At 54.3% G+C, this 16,376-nt stretch overlaps 1 protein-coding gene across 1 annotated transcript; it reads left to right on the top strand.

The window, feature by feature from the left end:
- Positions 1-11,109: 11,109 nt before the first annotated feature.
- Positions 11,110-14,115, top strand: LOC116937302 (lysophosphatidic acid receptor 1-A-like). The gene is made up of 2 exons (XM_032944363.2): positions 11,110-11,878; positions 12,833-14,115. The coding sequence occupies exons 1-2, from the start codon at positions 11,143-11,145 to the stop codon at positions 13,162-13,164; spliced, it is 1,068 nt and encodes a 355-aa protein (XP_032800254.2). The 5' UTR covers positions 11,110-11,142; the 3' UTR covers positions 13,165-14,115.
- The last annotated feature ends 2,261 nt before the right edge of the window (positions 14,116-16,376 follow it).

The following is a 16,376-nucleotide window of genomic DNA, read 5'->3' as shown; positions in this document are numbered from 1 at the left end:
ACAAGCTCGCATTACAACTGTGGACTGTGGGGATGAGAGTGTGTGGTGCCACAACAGCGAAGCCGCTCCGTCGAAACCGGGGCCGTCGCTGTGCTGCTGCGACCGAGAAGCCACCCGGCTCCCATCACAGCACTTCCCCCGCCACCCCCCCCCCCCAGGCCAAATGGCACTGCGGCACCGTGGCTTAACTTAGAATTTAATGACCACGGAGAACTCGCTGAGAACCGCATTGAGGAGATGCCCAGGACACACACGGGCCAGCAGACAGGTGGGGACCAGGGCAGCGTGGGTTAGCGTCTCTACCCATGGTGCACCGCGGGCTAGCGTCTCTACCCATGATGCACCACGGATTAACGGCCCTACCAATGATGCACCGCGGATTAACGGCCTGACCCGTGATGCACCGCGGACGGGTGGTGCGAGGGCTTTGAAAGGAGCATAAAAAGGGACGCTTTGGGCAAGCACGGGGCCATTTATTTTATTTGACTGGAGATCAACAGGAGGGAGGGATCGAGGAGCCGTCACCTGACTGTTACACGTCCGTGAGACAGAGAACAGCCAGATTCTGTTTACAGAATCATCAATCCGCGACCTCCATCGCTGCGAGGTCGGACCGTAAGTACGAGGGAGAGAGGTAAGACAAAGGAACGAAATTCGGAGAGAACATAGAGGGAGACAGGTCCATTAAGTATCAGGCAGTAGCGAGATAGGTTAGACCTGTCCTGCTGGTCCGTACTGACACACACAGTCTAGTTCGATACTCGCGTGGAATAAAACCACTAATAGGATAAAGCTGTGTCGTGGTCACTGTGAGTGCGAGGAGGGAGACGGAGTGTTTGGTGTTCGCATATCGGTACGAGTGTGTACAGAGTGTTTTGTGTTCGCGTGCATACGCGGCTGTTTGCAGCGAATAAGGGAGTAGAACGCGCTTAGTGCCGGTACCTGTACGATCGTTTACAGTATCGTTCAGCGCGCGCGTACCTACACGAATATCTTCGGTGGTGCCCAGCGCTCGCGTACCTGCGCAATAGCCTACAGTAGCGCTTTGCGCTCGCGCGTCTGTGTGACGGGGTGGCGGGCGCGCACTCGCGCTATTATCTAATAGCGAATTAAGCGCCTGGCGTGCGCGAATACGCAGCTGTGTAAACAGCCCGTTAAATCGGAGCAAAGTAATCGCGGCGTGTTTGTTTTTGCTTAAGTGCGTGGAGCGTGGGTGAGAGGGAATCCCACGGGGGCGCGCCGCGCTTGTTTATTCCCGTGCAGGACAGGGTTTTACTTTGCGAGCGCGCTCACCGCGACACGCCGCCGTTCAACAGGGTAGCGCATCGCGAGCGTAAAGCGTACGAGCCGCTAATTAAGCTACGCAAACGCGGTCGACATCCCAGGCAGAGGTACAGGGGGGCGAGGCATTAGGGGTCGGTAGTCTGGACCTGACAGAGCAGCCGGGGGGTAGCGGTATGAGTGGAACGGGGGAGTCGGTGGGCAACGGCCCCGACAATTCAGTGATGGCGGGGGACGGTAGCCCCCACATTTTCCCTCCCCCAGGACCTCACAGAAATGCTCAGAAAATCTACAAACCTGTTCCTGGGGGTCGGAGATTGGATCACCGTTTTTTCCCCTAATGATGGTAATAGGTGTGGCCCTGCAGGTTACTTTTTTGATGGAGTTAAATAGAGATTTGTGATCGCGGGCCACTGAGGCAGACTTCATCTCCTCAGCAACCCGCGACCACCACCCATCCTTGCAGCGCCTCACAGCTCTCCGAACCTCCGAGGGACGTGGAATTCTGTTGCCAATAACAGTGGGCTTGTCGCTGTTTCTCAACCATCCTGAACACCTCCTCTGTCAGCCAGGGTCTCTTGGGAGGTCTGGAACGCGTACCCAAAGCAGCCATTGCAGCTGCATGAGTCACAGTCCTAAACGTCGCCCATTTACCCTCGACATCAGGAAGACTCGGGGACAATGCCAATCCCAGCCACACGCGATGATGAAATTCTCGCTTGCAACTTTCATCAGATAACTGAGACCAGACCACTTTAGGTTGGAATGGGGTCCTGGGTGTACACCCACCACCGGAGTGGAAGAATGGTAGGCGCATCTGACAGATGACTAATCGATGGTCATAGGGCAGATCAGCTCCACGGTCGGTCCTGGTGTCAAGGACATGGGCTCGCATCCGCTGGTCCGTCACTATGTAGTCCAGCAGATGTTCTTGCTTGGACCCGGCATGCATCCATGACGTTGTGTGGATGCGCCGATGCCGGAACAGCGTGTTGGTAATTACAAGCCCATGGGCTGCACAAAAATCTAGCAGCCTCCTACCATTGTTATTGAGCTTATCTGGCCCATGCCCTCCAATCACTCCAGCCCAGGTGCCAGCATCATGGCCAACTCGGGCATTGAAGTCACCCAACATAATGAATCTATCCCGAGGTGCCGCTTTAGCCAGCACCTGTGACAGGAGGTCATAGAAGGCATCTGACTCATCGGCTTTGCCTGCATCCCTCCACGGATGTTCGTCTTCGGTGGGGGCATAATTAACCACGACCACCACTCCTCACCTAAGGTTGATGGGAAGGCGAGCCCAAAGTAGCCTTGGGCTTACAGCTTCCCACACCTCACCGCCACGCTCCCACGCCCCCTATCTCCTCGCGGTGCCGGACGGGCAACTCTGTCGTGGACAGTGCTGTGGGGGGGGAGGGCCAATTCCGATTGGCTCCTCCCCTCATGGCGTCTGTGTCCAGCACAGTGGCTAAATGGGGGCTCTGGACGGGTGCGAGGGGCTGGTAACCCCTCCACCTTCAATTAATTACCACTAAACCGCGAGTTAAACTGAAATATGTAACTAATAAGCTTGTGCCGGAGGCCCTGGGGGGACAGGCGTCTATGACATCTCCTGGCCAAACCCCAATTGGCAGAGCCAGGAGATTGAATCTCTATCCTCGGGGCTCCTCCAGAAACAAGGAAAAGCCACTACGGATGGCCACGTGGAATGTTCGAACACTCACTGCGGAGAAAAGCTGCCACTCCTCTGTCGGGAGCTGAACCGGTACCGCCTGGATCTCTGTTGCATTCAGGAGGTCCGGTGGACCGGTTCTGGCTCCTGCCACCATGAGGGGTGGACAGTTCTCTACTCAGGGCAGCAGACTGCCAAACAACAGGGTGTGGCTCTTCTAAGGCCCCCCACACACACACACAGACAAAGACAAAGATCCCCCATATAGCCTGTAACAGACTGTAGGGGCAAGTGCTGTTAGCGAGCACCTATGAAGGCCGGAACGGTACACGAGGGGGTGGGTGGCCAGCACCACGCCCGACCGTCTTTGTCTCCCTAGTGGCGATGTTTACACACCACACCAGGTACTCATTTGAGGCTGAGTCGACCTAGGGGAGGCCCGGGACCGGTTCAGATAATCGTCACTGGTGTTGGCCGTGAGCGGGAATCGAACCCGGGTCGCCAGGTTCATAGCGCAGCGTGCTAACCGCTACACTATCGCTTCCCACACACAGACACACACGCACACACACACAGGGCACACACAGACACCCACACGCACAGACACCCACACACGCGTGTGCTCTTCTTCAAAGACTCTGTGAAGAATAATAGGAGCATTAAAAGCGGAGCCAAATGTTCAAACCGGCAAACGTTACAGAGTGGTGGTGTGTGTGTGCGTGTGAAACAAAGGCTGTCCACCTACCCCCCCCCCCCTCGTGTGCCGTTCCGACCTTCATAGGTGCTTCTCGCTAACAGCACTTGCCCCCACAGTCTGTTACAGGCTACACGGGGGATCTTTGTCTCCTTCATAGACATTGCTGCTGCTACTCGCTAAGAGCATTTGCCCCTACAGTCTGTTACATGTTACACGGGGGACCTCTGTCTATTTACATGTGGGGGAGTGATGGCGCAGTGGTTAGCGCACTTAGCCACGATCCCAGGCAACCGGAGTTCGATTCCGCCAACATCAGTGACGAATTATCTGCACCGATCCTGGGTCCTCCCTTAGATAGACTCAGCCTCAAATGAGTACCTTGTGCGGTGTGTCGTAAACATCACCACTGGGGAGACAAAGGCGGCCGGGCGTGGTGTTGGCCACCCAACCGGCTCGTGTGCCGTACCGACCTTCATAGGTGCTCTCTAACAGCACTTGCCCCGGCAGTCTGTTGCAGGCTACACGGGGGATCTTGGTATTGTTTCTTGAAAGCACAAAGAATGTGTGTATGTCTGTGAGCAGAGTGGAGGATCGAGGTTTAGCAACTGGGGGGTTGGTAGGAAGAGGTAGTGATGGGTGGGACACGTAAAAAGAACTCGATTGGACGTGCAAGATGACATCATGTCACCCGGGGATTAACAGGCTTTGAGAAGATAAGAGGGGAGGGAGAGAGCAAATTGAATTCAGAGTTCACCTGGAGCCGCGCTGAATCCCAGCCGCCCTCAGCGTCCGCCTGACGCCCGTTGGATGCAGCTGCGAACCATTGCCCAGGCAGAGTCTTCGCTGCCCAGCGTCCTCCCCAACTTCCACCGTGCGAGGTGAGTGATCGTTCAGTTGGTCAATTTCATTTGGCGTGACCCCGGGGTCCCGAAAAAATCAGGTCAATATTTATTATTTTTCAGTCCGCCCTCCGGTCAGCCATCGATCCTCAGCTTCTATGCCAAGGCGAGCCTGCGCCCGCAGTGAATTTAACGTGTTTATGTAATTTTTCAACTTTTTACGAAACTTAGTTCCCCGAGTAGCTCTCAACGAGGCCAATTGATTGACCACTAGTTTTGCTGTCGGTAAGGCAAGACTCGTGTCGCTACGCGGTTTTTCCCACCCCGGGGCAGTGATGAGACCCCCGGGGTCCCGCCAATTGCTTCAATTCAGCCCTGTTAGCCGTTAGCCCTAGCCTGAGAATAGTCGCACATCGCGAAGGGTGGGAAATAAGAGGCTAGGCGAGATCCGTGGAGTGTTCGCTGGGGGGGGGGGCATAAACAGGGGTTCACTATTCACGCCGGGAATAAAACCTTGGTACAAGATTGATGGTCGACGCGTTGTGCGTGTGTGTGTGTGAAGAGTGGTGGAACAGCGATTGGCACACTGCCGTGTGTGGGTGATATAAATTAGTGGGTTTGGTTTGGCCATGTTTGTTGTAGTACGGAGTTAGACTGATGGGATTTTTGCACACAGCGTTGGTGTACGGTGCTTTTTCAGGATTTTCTCCTGGATTTTCTGTTTCCACAAAGTCACAAAGTCACTTTAAAATGTTTTCTTGTTCGCGTTTTTGTTTTTTGTTTGTTGCGGTTGCACCCGATTCAAGAGCCGAATGGCTCACAGGGCTATACACCAAATAAATGAAACTGAAACTGGGTGGTTATCCCGAGAGCGCAAACTAATGAGTATCCGTACAGCTGCGGAGTTTCTGCAGCTGCCAGCGAGTTAATAAATAACCACTCGAGGGGGTCGCCGTGTTGACACAAGGGCTTAGCAGCTGGGGGGGGGGGGGGGCATCCCGCCCTCTCACGGGGAGCGGGGCGTCAGCCCCCACGAGAGCATAAACGTTGTGACGTTTACTAAGCGTTCCTGCTACATGTTTTTTTTTCAGCTGTGGATTAACTTTCGAAAATCTGTGAAATCTGGATGCAAAAGTAACTGGCAATTCTTGAGAATATTTTTTTGTTTGTTAATCGAGAAATCTGGAGATAGTACGGCAAAGAGAAATCTGCAGGAAATCGGAGAGCTTTGGTAAAAAATAAAATATTGGGAAATCTAGAGACTATCTGAAAAGTATTGGATACAGTCTGCGAAACTCCTGAGAAATCTGGAGAGTCAAACAAAATCCCGAGATATCCGAAGAAAAAAATCGCTTCGAAAAATGCAGAGACATCTGTAGAAGGATCACACTCGTCCAAGACGTCCTTCCCACTTCCCGCGACTGCAGCCTCAAGGTGCACATGGCCTGGCACAAGCGTCGTGGTGACGTCACCGCCACTTAGTGGCGAATGGCGGTTGTTGTGTGTCTACGTGTGTGTCTACGTGTGTGCGTGTACACGTGTGTGTGTACACGCGTGTGTGTACACACACGTGTATGTTTACACGTGTGTGTACACCTGTGTGTGTACACGTGTGTGTACACGTGTGTGTGTGTGTACATGCGTGCGTGTGTGTACACGTGTGTGTGTGTACACACGTGTGTGTACACGCGTGTGTGTGTACACGCGTGTGTGTGTACACCTGTGTGTGTGTATACGTGTGTGTACACGCGTGTGTGTACACGTGTGTGTATACGTAGGAGTTAGTTTCGGGTACTTTGTTGTTAAACAGTTGCTGAGCATAGGCACAAAAGTCAAACGAGCAGTCAGCAACTATCGGCAAATGTCAAAATGTAGTTAGAATGTAGTTAGGGTTCGATGTGTCTTGAATTGAGCTGAGGTCGTTGTCATCAAGAAATTGTGGGGATGAGGAGAAGAGGGGACGGGAGGGAATTCCAGAGCTGATGGCGGCAAGTGGGAATTTTCGTGTTGCTTCGGGAGCGTTTGGGGGAGGGGGTGAGAGGTGTGCTTCGTCTATGCAGAGGATGATGCTCTGGGCAATAAACATTTTTTTTAATCGGGAGAGCGCGATTAGCAAGTGCGCGGCGTTTGTGGAGCCTTTTGGTAAGAGCACGCGGTTATCAGTTTGCTGAAGTTTGTGGTCGCTTACTGACCCCTGTGCCCCCCCCCCCCCTACTGGACGTGTGTGGAAAAGAGCTTCATAGCTCCTCGGATTCCTCCTCCTGCAGTCTACATACAGATCGTGAGACTCTGCATCGCGAGGACTCGGGTGGTCAGCCTCTCTGAGTGCGCGGTGTTTCGGGGCTGCGTGGTGTACAAAGCAGCACGGTGTTGTAGCTTTGTACAGCCTCTTAAGTAGCAGTGCGCGTTGTTTAGCGACAGCGTGGTGAAGCAGTTTATAACAGCGAAGACTATGGGGGGGTCAGCCTGGTGGGGGTGGGTAGGTGGTGGGGGTGGGTAGGTGGTGGGGGTGGGTAGGTGGGTGGGTGGTGGGGGTGGGTAGGTGTGTGGGTAGGTGGTGGGGGTGGGTAGGTGGGTGGGTGGTGGGTAGGTGGTGGGTGGGTGGTGGGGGTGGGTAGGTGGGTGGGTAGGTGGGTAGGTGGGTGGGTGGTGGGGGTGAGTAGGTGGTGGGGTGGGTAGGTGGTGGGGGTGGGTAGATGGGTGGGTAGGTGGGTGGGTGGTGGGGGTGGTAGGTGGGTCGGTGGGTGGGTAGATGGGTTGGTGGTGGGTGGGTAGGTGGGTCGGTGGGTGGGTAGGTGGGTCGGTGGTGGGTGGGTAGGTGGGTCGGTTGATGGGTAGGTGGGTCGGTGGTGGGGGTGGGTAGGTGGGTAGGTGGTGGGGGTGGGTAGGTGGTGTGGGTGGGTTAGGTGGGTGGTTAGGTGGTGGGGGGTGGGTAGGTGGGTCGGTAGTGGGGTGGGTAGGTGGGTGGGTGGTGGGGGTGGGTAGGTGGGTCGGTTGTGGGGGTGGATGGGTAGGTGGTGGGGGTGCGTCGGTGGTGGGGGTGGGTAGGTGGGTGGGTGCTGTGTAGTGGGTCGGTGGTGGGGGTGGGTGGGTAGGTGGTGAGGGTGCGTCGGTGGTGGGGGTGGGTAGGTGGGTGGGTGCTGTGTAGTGGGTTGGTGGTGAGGGTGGGTGGGTAGGTGGTGGGGGTGGGTAGGTGGGTGGGTGGTGGGGGTGGGTAGATGGGTAGGTGGTGGGTTGGTTGTGGTTAGGTGGTCGTGGTGGTGGGTGGGGGTGGGTGGGTTGGTCAGCGTGTGTGAGTGCGCGGCGTCTATGAAGTACGCGGTAGGCGGAGTGGCCCCCCCACCCACCCCCACCACCCACCCACCTACCCAACCCCACCACCGACCCACCTACCCACCCCCACTACCGACCCACGTGTGTGTGTGCGTGCTTGTATACCATCAATAGGTAAACTCCCCCCCCCCCGCGCCAAACGGCAAGTCCACCGGCACGTACACCACCTCTTTCCTAAAATCCGCCAATCAAATGCTAATTTTTATGCTAATTTCTTCGTCAGAACACCTTGTTTGCTCGCACACAGTTTAAAGGTCCGCTGTCTGAGCGTGGTTGTGTTTCGCTAAATTCTCCTGTTTGATGAGTACTAGGTGCCTCAGTGAATGTATATGCTCTGACTTTAACATAGCTATTTCTGTGACCAGTTACAAGCTAATCACTCAGTTATTTCAATGCTAAATTCTATGCTAATTCCTTTGTCAAGGGGTACCTCTGCCGATGTGTATACTTTAACTTAGCTATTTCAATGAGCCATTTCAATGCTAAATTATATGCTAATTCCTTTGTCAAGGCACTTTGTGTTTTTCTTCTCACACAGCTTAAAGGTCGTGATCTAAGCGTGGCTTCTCTCACTCCAGCGCTGTCCTCCAGACAGTCTCGTCCCTTCACCTGATGAAGGCCGCTTGTGTTGTGGCCGAAACGTCGTGATTTTTTGTTATTTTATTTTCACCTACGTGACTTTACCCAATAGAACCAAAGAGTATGCACCCACACACTCACACAAAGACCCACGGACTCACACAGAGACGCACAGAGACTCACACAGAGACCCGGAGACTCACACAGAGACCCACACACTCACACAGAGACCCATGGACTCACACAGAGACCCACAGACTCACTCACACAGAGACCCACAGACTCACACATAGACCCACAGACTCACACAGAGACGCACAGAGACCCACAGACTCACACAGAGACCCGGAGACTCACACAGAGACCCACATACTCACACAGAGACCCATGGACTCACACAAAGACCCACAGACTCACTCACACAGAGACCCATAGACTCACACATAGACCCACAGACTCACACAGAGACGCACAGAGACCCACAGACTCACACAGAGACCCGGAGACTCACACGAACCCACAGACTCACACAGAGACCCACAGACTCACACAGAGACCCGGAGACTCACACAGAGACCCACAGACTCACACAGACTCACACAGACACCCACTGACTCACACATGGATCCACAGACTCACACAGAGACTCTCACAGAGACCCACAGACTCACAAATAGACCCACACACTCACACAGAGACCCACCGACTCACACAGAGACCCACAGACTTCCACAGAGACCCACAGCCTCAAACATGAATCTGCAGACTCACACAGAGACCCACAGACGCACACAGAGAACCACACACTCACATAGAGACTCACACGAACCCACAGACTCACACAGAGACCCACAGACTCACACAGAGACCCACACACTCACACAGAGACTCACACGAACCCACAGACTCACACAGAGACCCACAGACTCACAAGAACCCGCAGACTTACACAGAGACCCACAGACTCACACAGAGACCCACAGGCTCACACAGAGACCCACAGACTCAAACAGAGACCCACAGACTCACACAGAGACCCACACTCACACAGACTCACACAGACACCCACAGACTCAAACATGGATTCACAGACTCACACAGACACCCACAGACTCAAACATGGATTCACAGACTCACACAGATACTCACACAGAGACCCACAGACTCACACATAGACCCACATACTCACACAGACACCCACAGACTCATACATGGATCTACAGACTCACACAGAGACCCACAGACTCACAGAGACCCGCAGACTCACACAGAGACCCACAGACTCACAATAACCCAAAGACTCACACAGAGACCCACAGACTCACACAGAGATCCACAGCCTCACACAGAGACCCACAGACTCACACAGAAACCCACAGACTCACACAGAGACCCACAGACTCACACAGACACCCAAAGACTCACACAGAGACCCGGAGACTCACACAAAAACACCACGCACTCACACAGAGACCTACAGACTCGTACAGAGACCCACACACAGAGAGACCCACACATTCACACAGATACCCACAGACTCACACAGATACCCACAGACTCACACATGGATCCACAGACTCAAACAGAGACCCGCACACTCACATAGAGACTTACACGAACCCACAGACTCACACAGAGACCCAAAGACTCACACAGAGACCCACAGGCTCACACAGAGACCCACAGACTCACACAGAGACTTGCACACTCACACAGAGACTCAGACGAACCCACAAACTCACACAGAGACCCACAGACTCACATAGAGATCCACAGACTCACACAGAGTACCTACAGACTCACACAGAGACCCACAGACTCACACAGAGACTCACACAGAGACCCGGAGACTCACACAAAAACACCACACACTCACACAGAGACCAACACACTCGTACAGAGACCCACACACACAGAGTCCCACACATTCACACAGAGACCCACAGACTCACACAGAGACCCACAGACGCACACATGGATCCACAGACTCACACAAAGACTCACACAGAGACCCGCACACTCACACAGAGACTTACACGAACCCACAGACTCACACAGAGACCCACAGACTCACACAGAGACCCACAGACTCACACAGAGACTCACACAGAGACCCGGAGACTCACACAAAAACATCACACACTCACACAGAGACCTAGAGACTCGTACAGAGACCCACACACAAAGAGACCCACACATTCACACAGAGACCCACAGACTCACACAGAGACCCACCGACTCATACAAGGATCCACAGGCTCACACAAAGACTCACAGAGCCCCACAGACTCACACATAGACCCACACACTCACACAGAGACCCACAGACTCACACGGCCTTGGTACACGTGTATATATATAGGCTGTAGTGTATACTGTAGTGTACACAGTATGTATATATACTATTATTCTGTAGTGTATACTGTGTGTAAACACTGTATACTGTATAGGCTGTAGTGGGTCACAATAACACCGTGGACCTTAAAAACGGAAAAAAACATCTAACAGGCGATGTTTCAGGCAACAGTCGTCTATCATAGCACAATATAGCCGCCTCATAAATTACCTTGTAACTTGACTACACGGCAAAAAACAATACTCAATTCGCCTTTTTTTAATATAAATCGGTCCATTTAAAAACATTTGGTTCGGGACAAGAGTGTAACGTTTCTCTTAACTTTAATGAATCTTCGCTTTGCAGGTGGGTGTCGGCGTGGGAAACAAAACGCGAGAACGAGATGGACGGCAGCTGCCACCACAATGAGACGATCACCTTCTTCTACAACAACATCAAAAGGCCACTGTACGACGAGTGGTCTATCACCAGCGTGCTGGTCATGGTGCTCGGCATCACCATGTGCCTCTTCATCATGCTGGCCAACGTCCTCGTCATGCTCGCCGTATACATCAACAAGAAACGCCACCACCCCATCTACTTCCTCATGGCCAACCTGGCCGTGGCGGATTTCTTTGCGGGAGCGGCGTACGTCTACCTGATGTTCAACACGGGACCCAACACTCACAAGCTGTCGCTGCCGACCTGGATGCTACGCCAGGGGCTGATCAACACGAGCCTCACGGCCTCCGTTGCCAGCCTTCTGGCCATAGCCATAGAGCGGCACATCACGGTGTTCCGGATGCAGATGCATTCGCGGATGAGCGAGCGGCGCGTCGCGGTCGTCATTGCGATCATCTGGCTCATGTCCATCATCACCGGTGCCATTCCCAGCATGGGCTGGAACTGCATCTGCAACATCAGCACATGCTCCACCATGGCGCCCCTGTACAGCACCAGCTACGTCATCTTCTGGGCCGGCTCCAATCTCTCCACATTCCTGATCATGGTGGGACTCTACAGTCACATCTTCGTGCACGTGTGGAGGAACACGATACCCGTGCCGCAGAATACCTCCAGGTCCACCCAGAGGAAAAAGGCCACCATGAGCTTGCTCATAACGGTCACCATCATGTTGGGTAAGTGTTGTAGGTCTGGGCAGCAGGTGCTCATATTCGACAACACGATTCACATTCGTCTTCGAGCGTGTGTGCGTGTGTACAGCCCCTTGTGTCGATCCGGTGCATGTGTAGGGAGTCATTTTGTAGTGTGGGTTGTGTAAAGGTGGGGTAAATAGACGTGGGAGCATAGAAAGTGTAGTACAACAATGGAGATTGTTGCACTGGCCACCATGTAGCCTCCGGGGCAGGCTACATCAATCTGACGTGCGTGACAGTCGCCTAACCAAGCACCGTCTTGGCTCAACACTCTGCTCAGCTTCTGATCGGATTTGGTGAATGTTCTCTGGGTGATTTTGGTTGTGGGCAACATTCATGGCTCATATCGCATGCCGAACAGCTTCAGGGGAAACAGTGGCCCAGTGGTTAGCGTACTGGCGCTATGAACCCAGCGACTGCTGTTCGATTTCGAACCACGGCTAACGGTGGCGAGTCGTTATCGGCACCAGGTGCGGCACCTCCCCAGTCGTTTCACCAAACTGCACCGGCTAGGTTGAAGTACGCAGAGGATTGACGAAGGCCTGCGAATTATCATTCGTACGACGACTATTCTAGCACAGCGGTTGAAACAACGGGGCAAAGTTTTTTTTTTATCTCCCCCCCCCACCGCCTCTGTCCACCCGGCAGTACGTAGGGGTCTAGCCACAGTTTGTCGATCGGCAGGTCTGGGTGTAGCGAGGTAAAGTGTGGTTCCTCGTCTGGCCAACGGTGGAAAAGCAGGTGGGAAAAGAACCCTCTAAAGGGCCTCTCCACAGTTCTCCTCTAGTGGAGGGGCCCTCCTTGCAGCAGTCGTGGAGCAAGCCATTGCAGGGTTGTGCCTTGACCTTCCACGGGTTTCAGGGAACAACGCTGATCTTGTTCCACACGTTGCTATCAAAATGCCTGACTCGTGTGTCTCGTGCCGTCGCCTCTCAGGAGCCTTCATCGTGTGCTGGACGCCAGGCCTGGTGATTCTGCTGCTGGATTCGTTCTGCTCGGACTGCAATGTCCTGGCCTTTGATAAGTACTTCTTGCTCATAGCGGAGCTCAACTCCGCCATGAACCCCATCATCTACTCGATTCGGGACAAAGAGATGGTCGCCACTTTGCAGCGAATCCTGTACTGCCAAAAGGCAGAAGCCATCATCACCAATGGCTCCGATAACGTCTCCAATAAATCAACGTCCACGGCGAATCACAACCTGGTCACGCCTATCAGTCACGTGACCACCACAAGTGCGATGAAGATGAATCAGTTTGTCGTCTAATATCTAATTGGGCTAACGATGCATGGTTTTCCAACCTGATGATGATGATTGCTTGTGTTGCAATCGAAACGTCGTGATTTATTTTATTTTATTACCTACGTGACTTTACAAAAAGAACCAAAGAGTATGTTTCTCTTTGCGATAAGATTTCATTGAACCTGGGTACAATGTATGTGTGTGTGTGCACCCTTGTGGAGATAATGCATACTAGAATTTAAATACAAACCTAGTGGCATTTGGTACGCTTCGTACCAAGACAGTTATATATCCATACGGTTTTATTTTCTGGGTGAGATCACTTCAATATAAGTGTCGTTAAACCCGCCAACCAATTGGTATGGTGTCATGTAAATAGAACGTGGCCAATTCCTTACTAGTACAGCACACCGGTATGTTTGAGGGTAAATAGAACGTGGCCAATTCCTTACTAGTACATCACACCGGTGCGTTTGAGGGTAAATAGAACGTGGCCAATTCTTTATTAGTACAGCACACCAATGTGTTTGAGAGTAAATAGACGTGGCCAATTCTTTACTAGTACAGCACACCGATTTGTTTGAGGGTAAATAGACGTGGCCAATTCTTTCCTAGTGTAGAGGAGTAGTGGAGGACGTCATGTCACTCAGGGGGGTGAAAAGGGATGATGCCAGAAGTTACGGGGGATATATAAGGGGGAACCCGTGACGTAGAGGGGGTTGTCGCGAAGGGCCAGGAACGGAGAGAGTTGGGGAGTCGGGATCCAGGTTAGGGGGAATCAGCGCCAGACGAGTGTGATACTTCACCCGGCCGACCGAGTTGGGTGATCCCTCGGTTGGTGCTGCGGGGGGGAGATCACGTATAGCCTGGATGGAGCTAGGGGCCTCCCAGTACCCTTTCCCCTGGGGAGATATTAGGGTTGTCACCTGTTGGGCGTAAGCCTTTAATAAGTTACCGGCAGTAGCCCTTAATAAACCTTGGTATCAGCCACTACTAAAGAACCGTGTCCGTGTCGTCAGTTGCACCTCAACAACTGGTGCCAGAAGTGGTTTCGTTCCGCGCCACAATGCCTAGATCCAGCGCGAAACGAAAGACTACGCCTAGGGTGCACCAGGGCGACAAGGACGTCGGCGAGCTGGCGACGATCCCGGAGACCGGGGGCCCGGTGATGTTCCCCGTGGAGATGGTCCAGTCGGGGCCAGAAGAGGCGGCGGTCGGGGGAGCTGCCGCGCCGCCGTCGGACGAGTGGTGCGCCATCGCGGCCAGGCTGGAGACGCTGCAGCTCACGATGGCGCAGCTCGCCGTCGCTTTGGCAGAGGTGGGGGACCGCGTACACTCGGCGGGCGGTGATTTTCGCCAAAACCGCGGGATCGCCGACATCGCGAATCCCGCCAAAACCATAATTCCCGCCAACGCGCCGCCAGGTGCGCCGCAGCAATCGGGCGCCATTTTTTATGCGCCGCCGGATCCAGCCGCCAGTGTCGCTGCGATGCAGGAACCGGCCGCCATTGTTGGCGCAACGCCGGAACCGGCTTAGCATCATACTATCGTCGGTTTCGTTCGCGATTTTGCGACTTGCGAAGCCACTGCACACACTTTCGGCCAAAGGTACAAAATTTCGCTGGGGGATGGAGGAGGAAAACGCCTTTATGGCGCTTCGCACGGCCCTGGCGGATGCGCCGCCCTTGGGGTATCCCGATTTCTCTAAACCCTTCTTGACACCGACGCCAGTAACACGGGCATTGGAGCCGTCTTGGCCCAGGTGATCGATGGGGTGGAACAGGTGGTGGCCTATTGTCTCCCAGTGAGCAGCGGTACTGCGTCACCAGGAGGGAGCTGCTGGCTTTTGTTTTTTTTGTCCAGCTGTACCGGCCGTATTTGTATGGTCGCCGGTTCACCGTCCGGACTGACCATGCAGCCCTGCAGTATTCCCTGTGAATTGACCAGCCCTCGGGTCAGCTGTCCCACTGGCTCGAGGCGCTCCAGGAGTACCCCTTCGATGTCATCCATAGGAAGGGGACTCGGCATGGGAATGCAGACGGCCTTTCCAGGCTGCCCCCGGACAGCGGGTGCGCTTGTGCCCTGGGTTCCAGCCGCTGTAAGGCCCCAGTGAACACTGCGGCCCAGTTGGTCGCATCGGCCGAAGCGGCACCCCCTCCGGGTGTGGCATTGCATTGCCTGTTGATTTTGGCCTGGGACTCCCCCGGGAGGTATGCTCCAAGTTGCAGATGGAGGATTCCTCTCTGCTGAGGCTGCGACGCCGGGTTGGGTCAAAGGCCCGTAGCTCAGCTCCGTCGGTGGCCCCGGTGATCGTCGTACATGACGGCCTCTTCATGCGTTGGGATGCCCAGTTGGAACGCTATTGTGTGGTGGTGCCCATTGGCTTACGAGGAAAATTGACCCGGGTCATTCATGAGAAACTTATGCACTTCGGCTACCATAAGACCTTGTTGACCCTTAAACGGGATTACTATTGGCTGGGTGTGGAGGATAATGTGGCTCTGATTTTGAAAGGTTGCCACGACTGTGCGCGGAGGAAGGCCCCTGTTGGTCAGGATCGGGCGCCGCTGCAGTCCATCCGGGTTTCTCATGTCAATGAGCTCGTGGCACTCGACATTCTGGGGCCATTCCCTGCATCCCAACGGGGCCATAGGTACCTCTTGGTGGGCGTGGAGTATCTCACACGTTGGCCTATGGCGTGGCCTCTGGTGGACCAATCGGCCTCGTCCATCACTGAGGCGTTGTTCAGGGGTACGTCCTTGACAAAGGGGCGCCAGAACAGCTCTTGGCGGATCAGGGGCGGAATTTTTCTTCCCGTTTGCTCAAGGAGGTCTGTGACCTCCTTGGGACGAAGAAGGACGAAGAAGGTCCACACCTCGCCCTACCACCCCCAGTCCGACGGGATGGTAGAGCGATTAAACCGCACGCTCACGTCCATGCTGTGTCATCACGTGAGCACGTCCCAATTGGACTGGGACCTGTCCATCCCGGGGGTGCTGGCCACGTACAGGTTAGCTCCTCATGCCTCGACGGGGTTCTCACCATTTTACCTCATGTATGGAAGAGAACCCGAACCCCTGATGCACATCCAACTGGACCTCGGGCCTGCCAAAAAGGGTTCGCCTGTTCCCATCCAGATGAGGATTGCGCTCGATCGGCTGCGCGAGGCGCGGTTGGCGGCGTTAGATAATTCGGCCAGCCGATAGGCGGCCTCCGGGCGTCTGCCCAAACACCAG

Source organism: Petromyzon marinus, unplaced genomic scaffold, assembly GCF_048934315.1.
Source record: "Petromyzon marinus isolate PM22_M1 ecotype Great Lakes invasive population unplaced genomic scaffold, UKy_Petmar_22M1.pri1.0 PM_G_Scaffold_24, whole genome shotgun sequence".
Classification (NCBI taxonomy): domain Eukaryota; kingdom Metazoa; phylum Chordata; class Hyperoartia; order Petromyzontiformes; family Petromyzontidae; genus Petromyzon; species Petromyzon marinus.
Note: the sequence above shows the minus strand (reverse complement) of the source record. Positions and strands in the feature narration are given on the sequence as shown.

Excerpts from the sequence above, each read along its gene's own strand:
- LOC116937302 (XM_032944363.2), top strand. The coding sequence starts at position 11,143 with ATGGACGGCAGCTGCCACCACAATGAGACGATCACCTTCTTCTACAAC. Across the intron at positions 11,879-12,832 it reads AACGGTCACCATCATGTTGG|GAGCCTTCATCGTGTGCTGG; the intron begins GTAAGTGTTGTA and ends GTCGCCTCTCAG.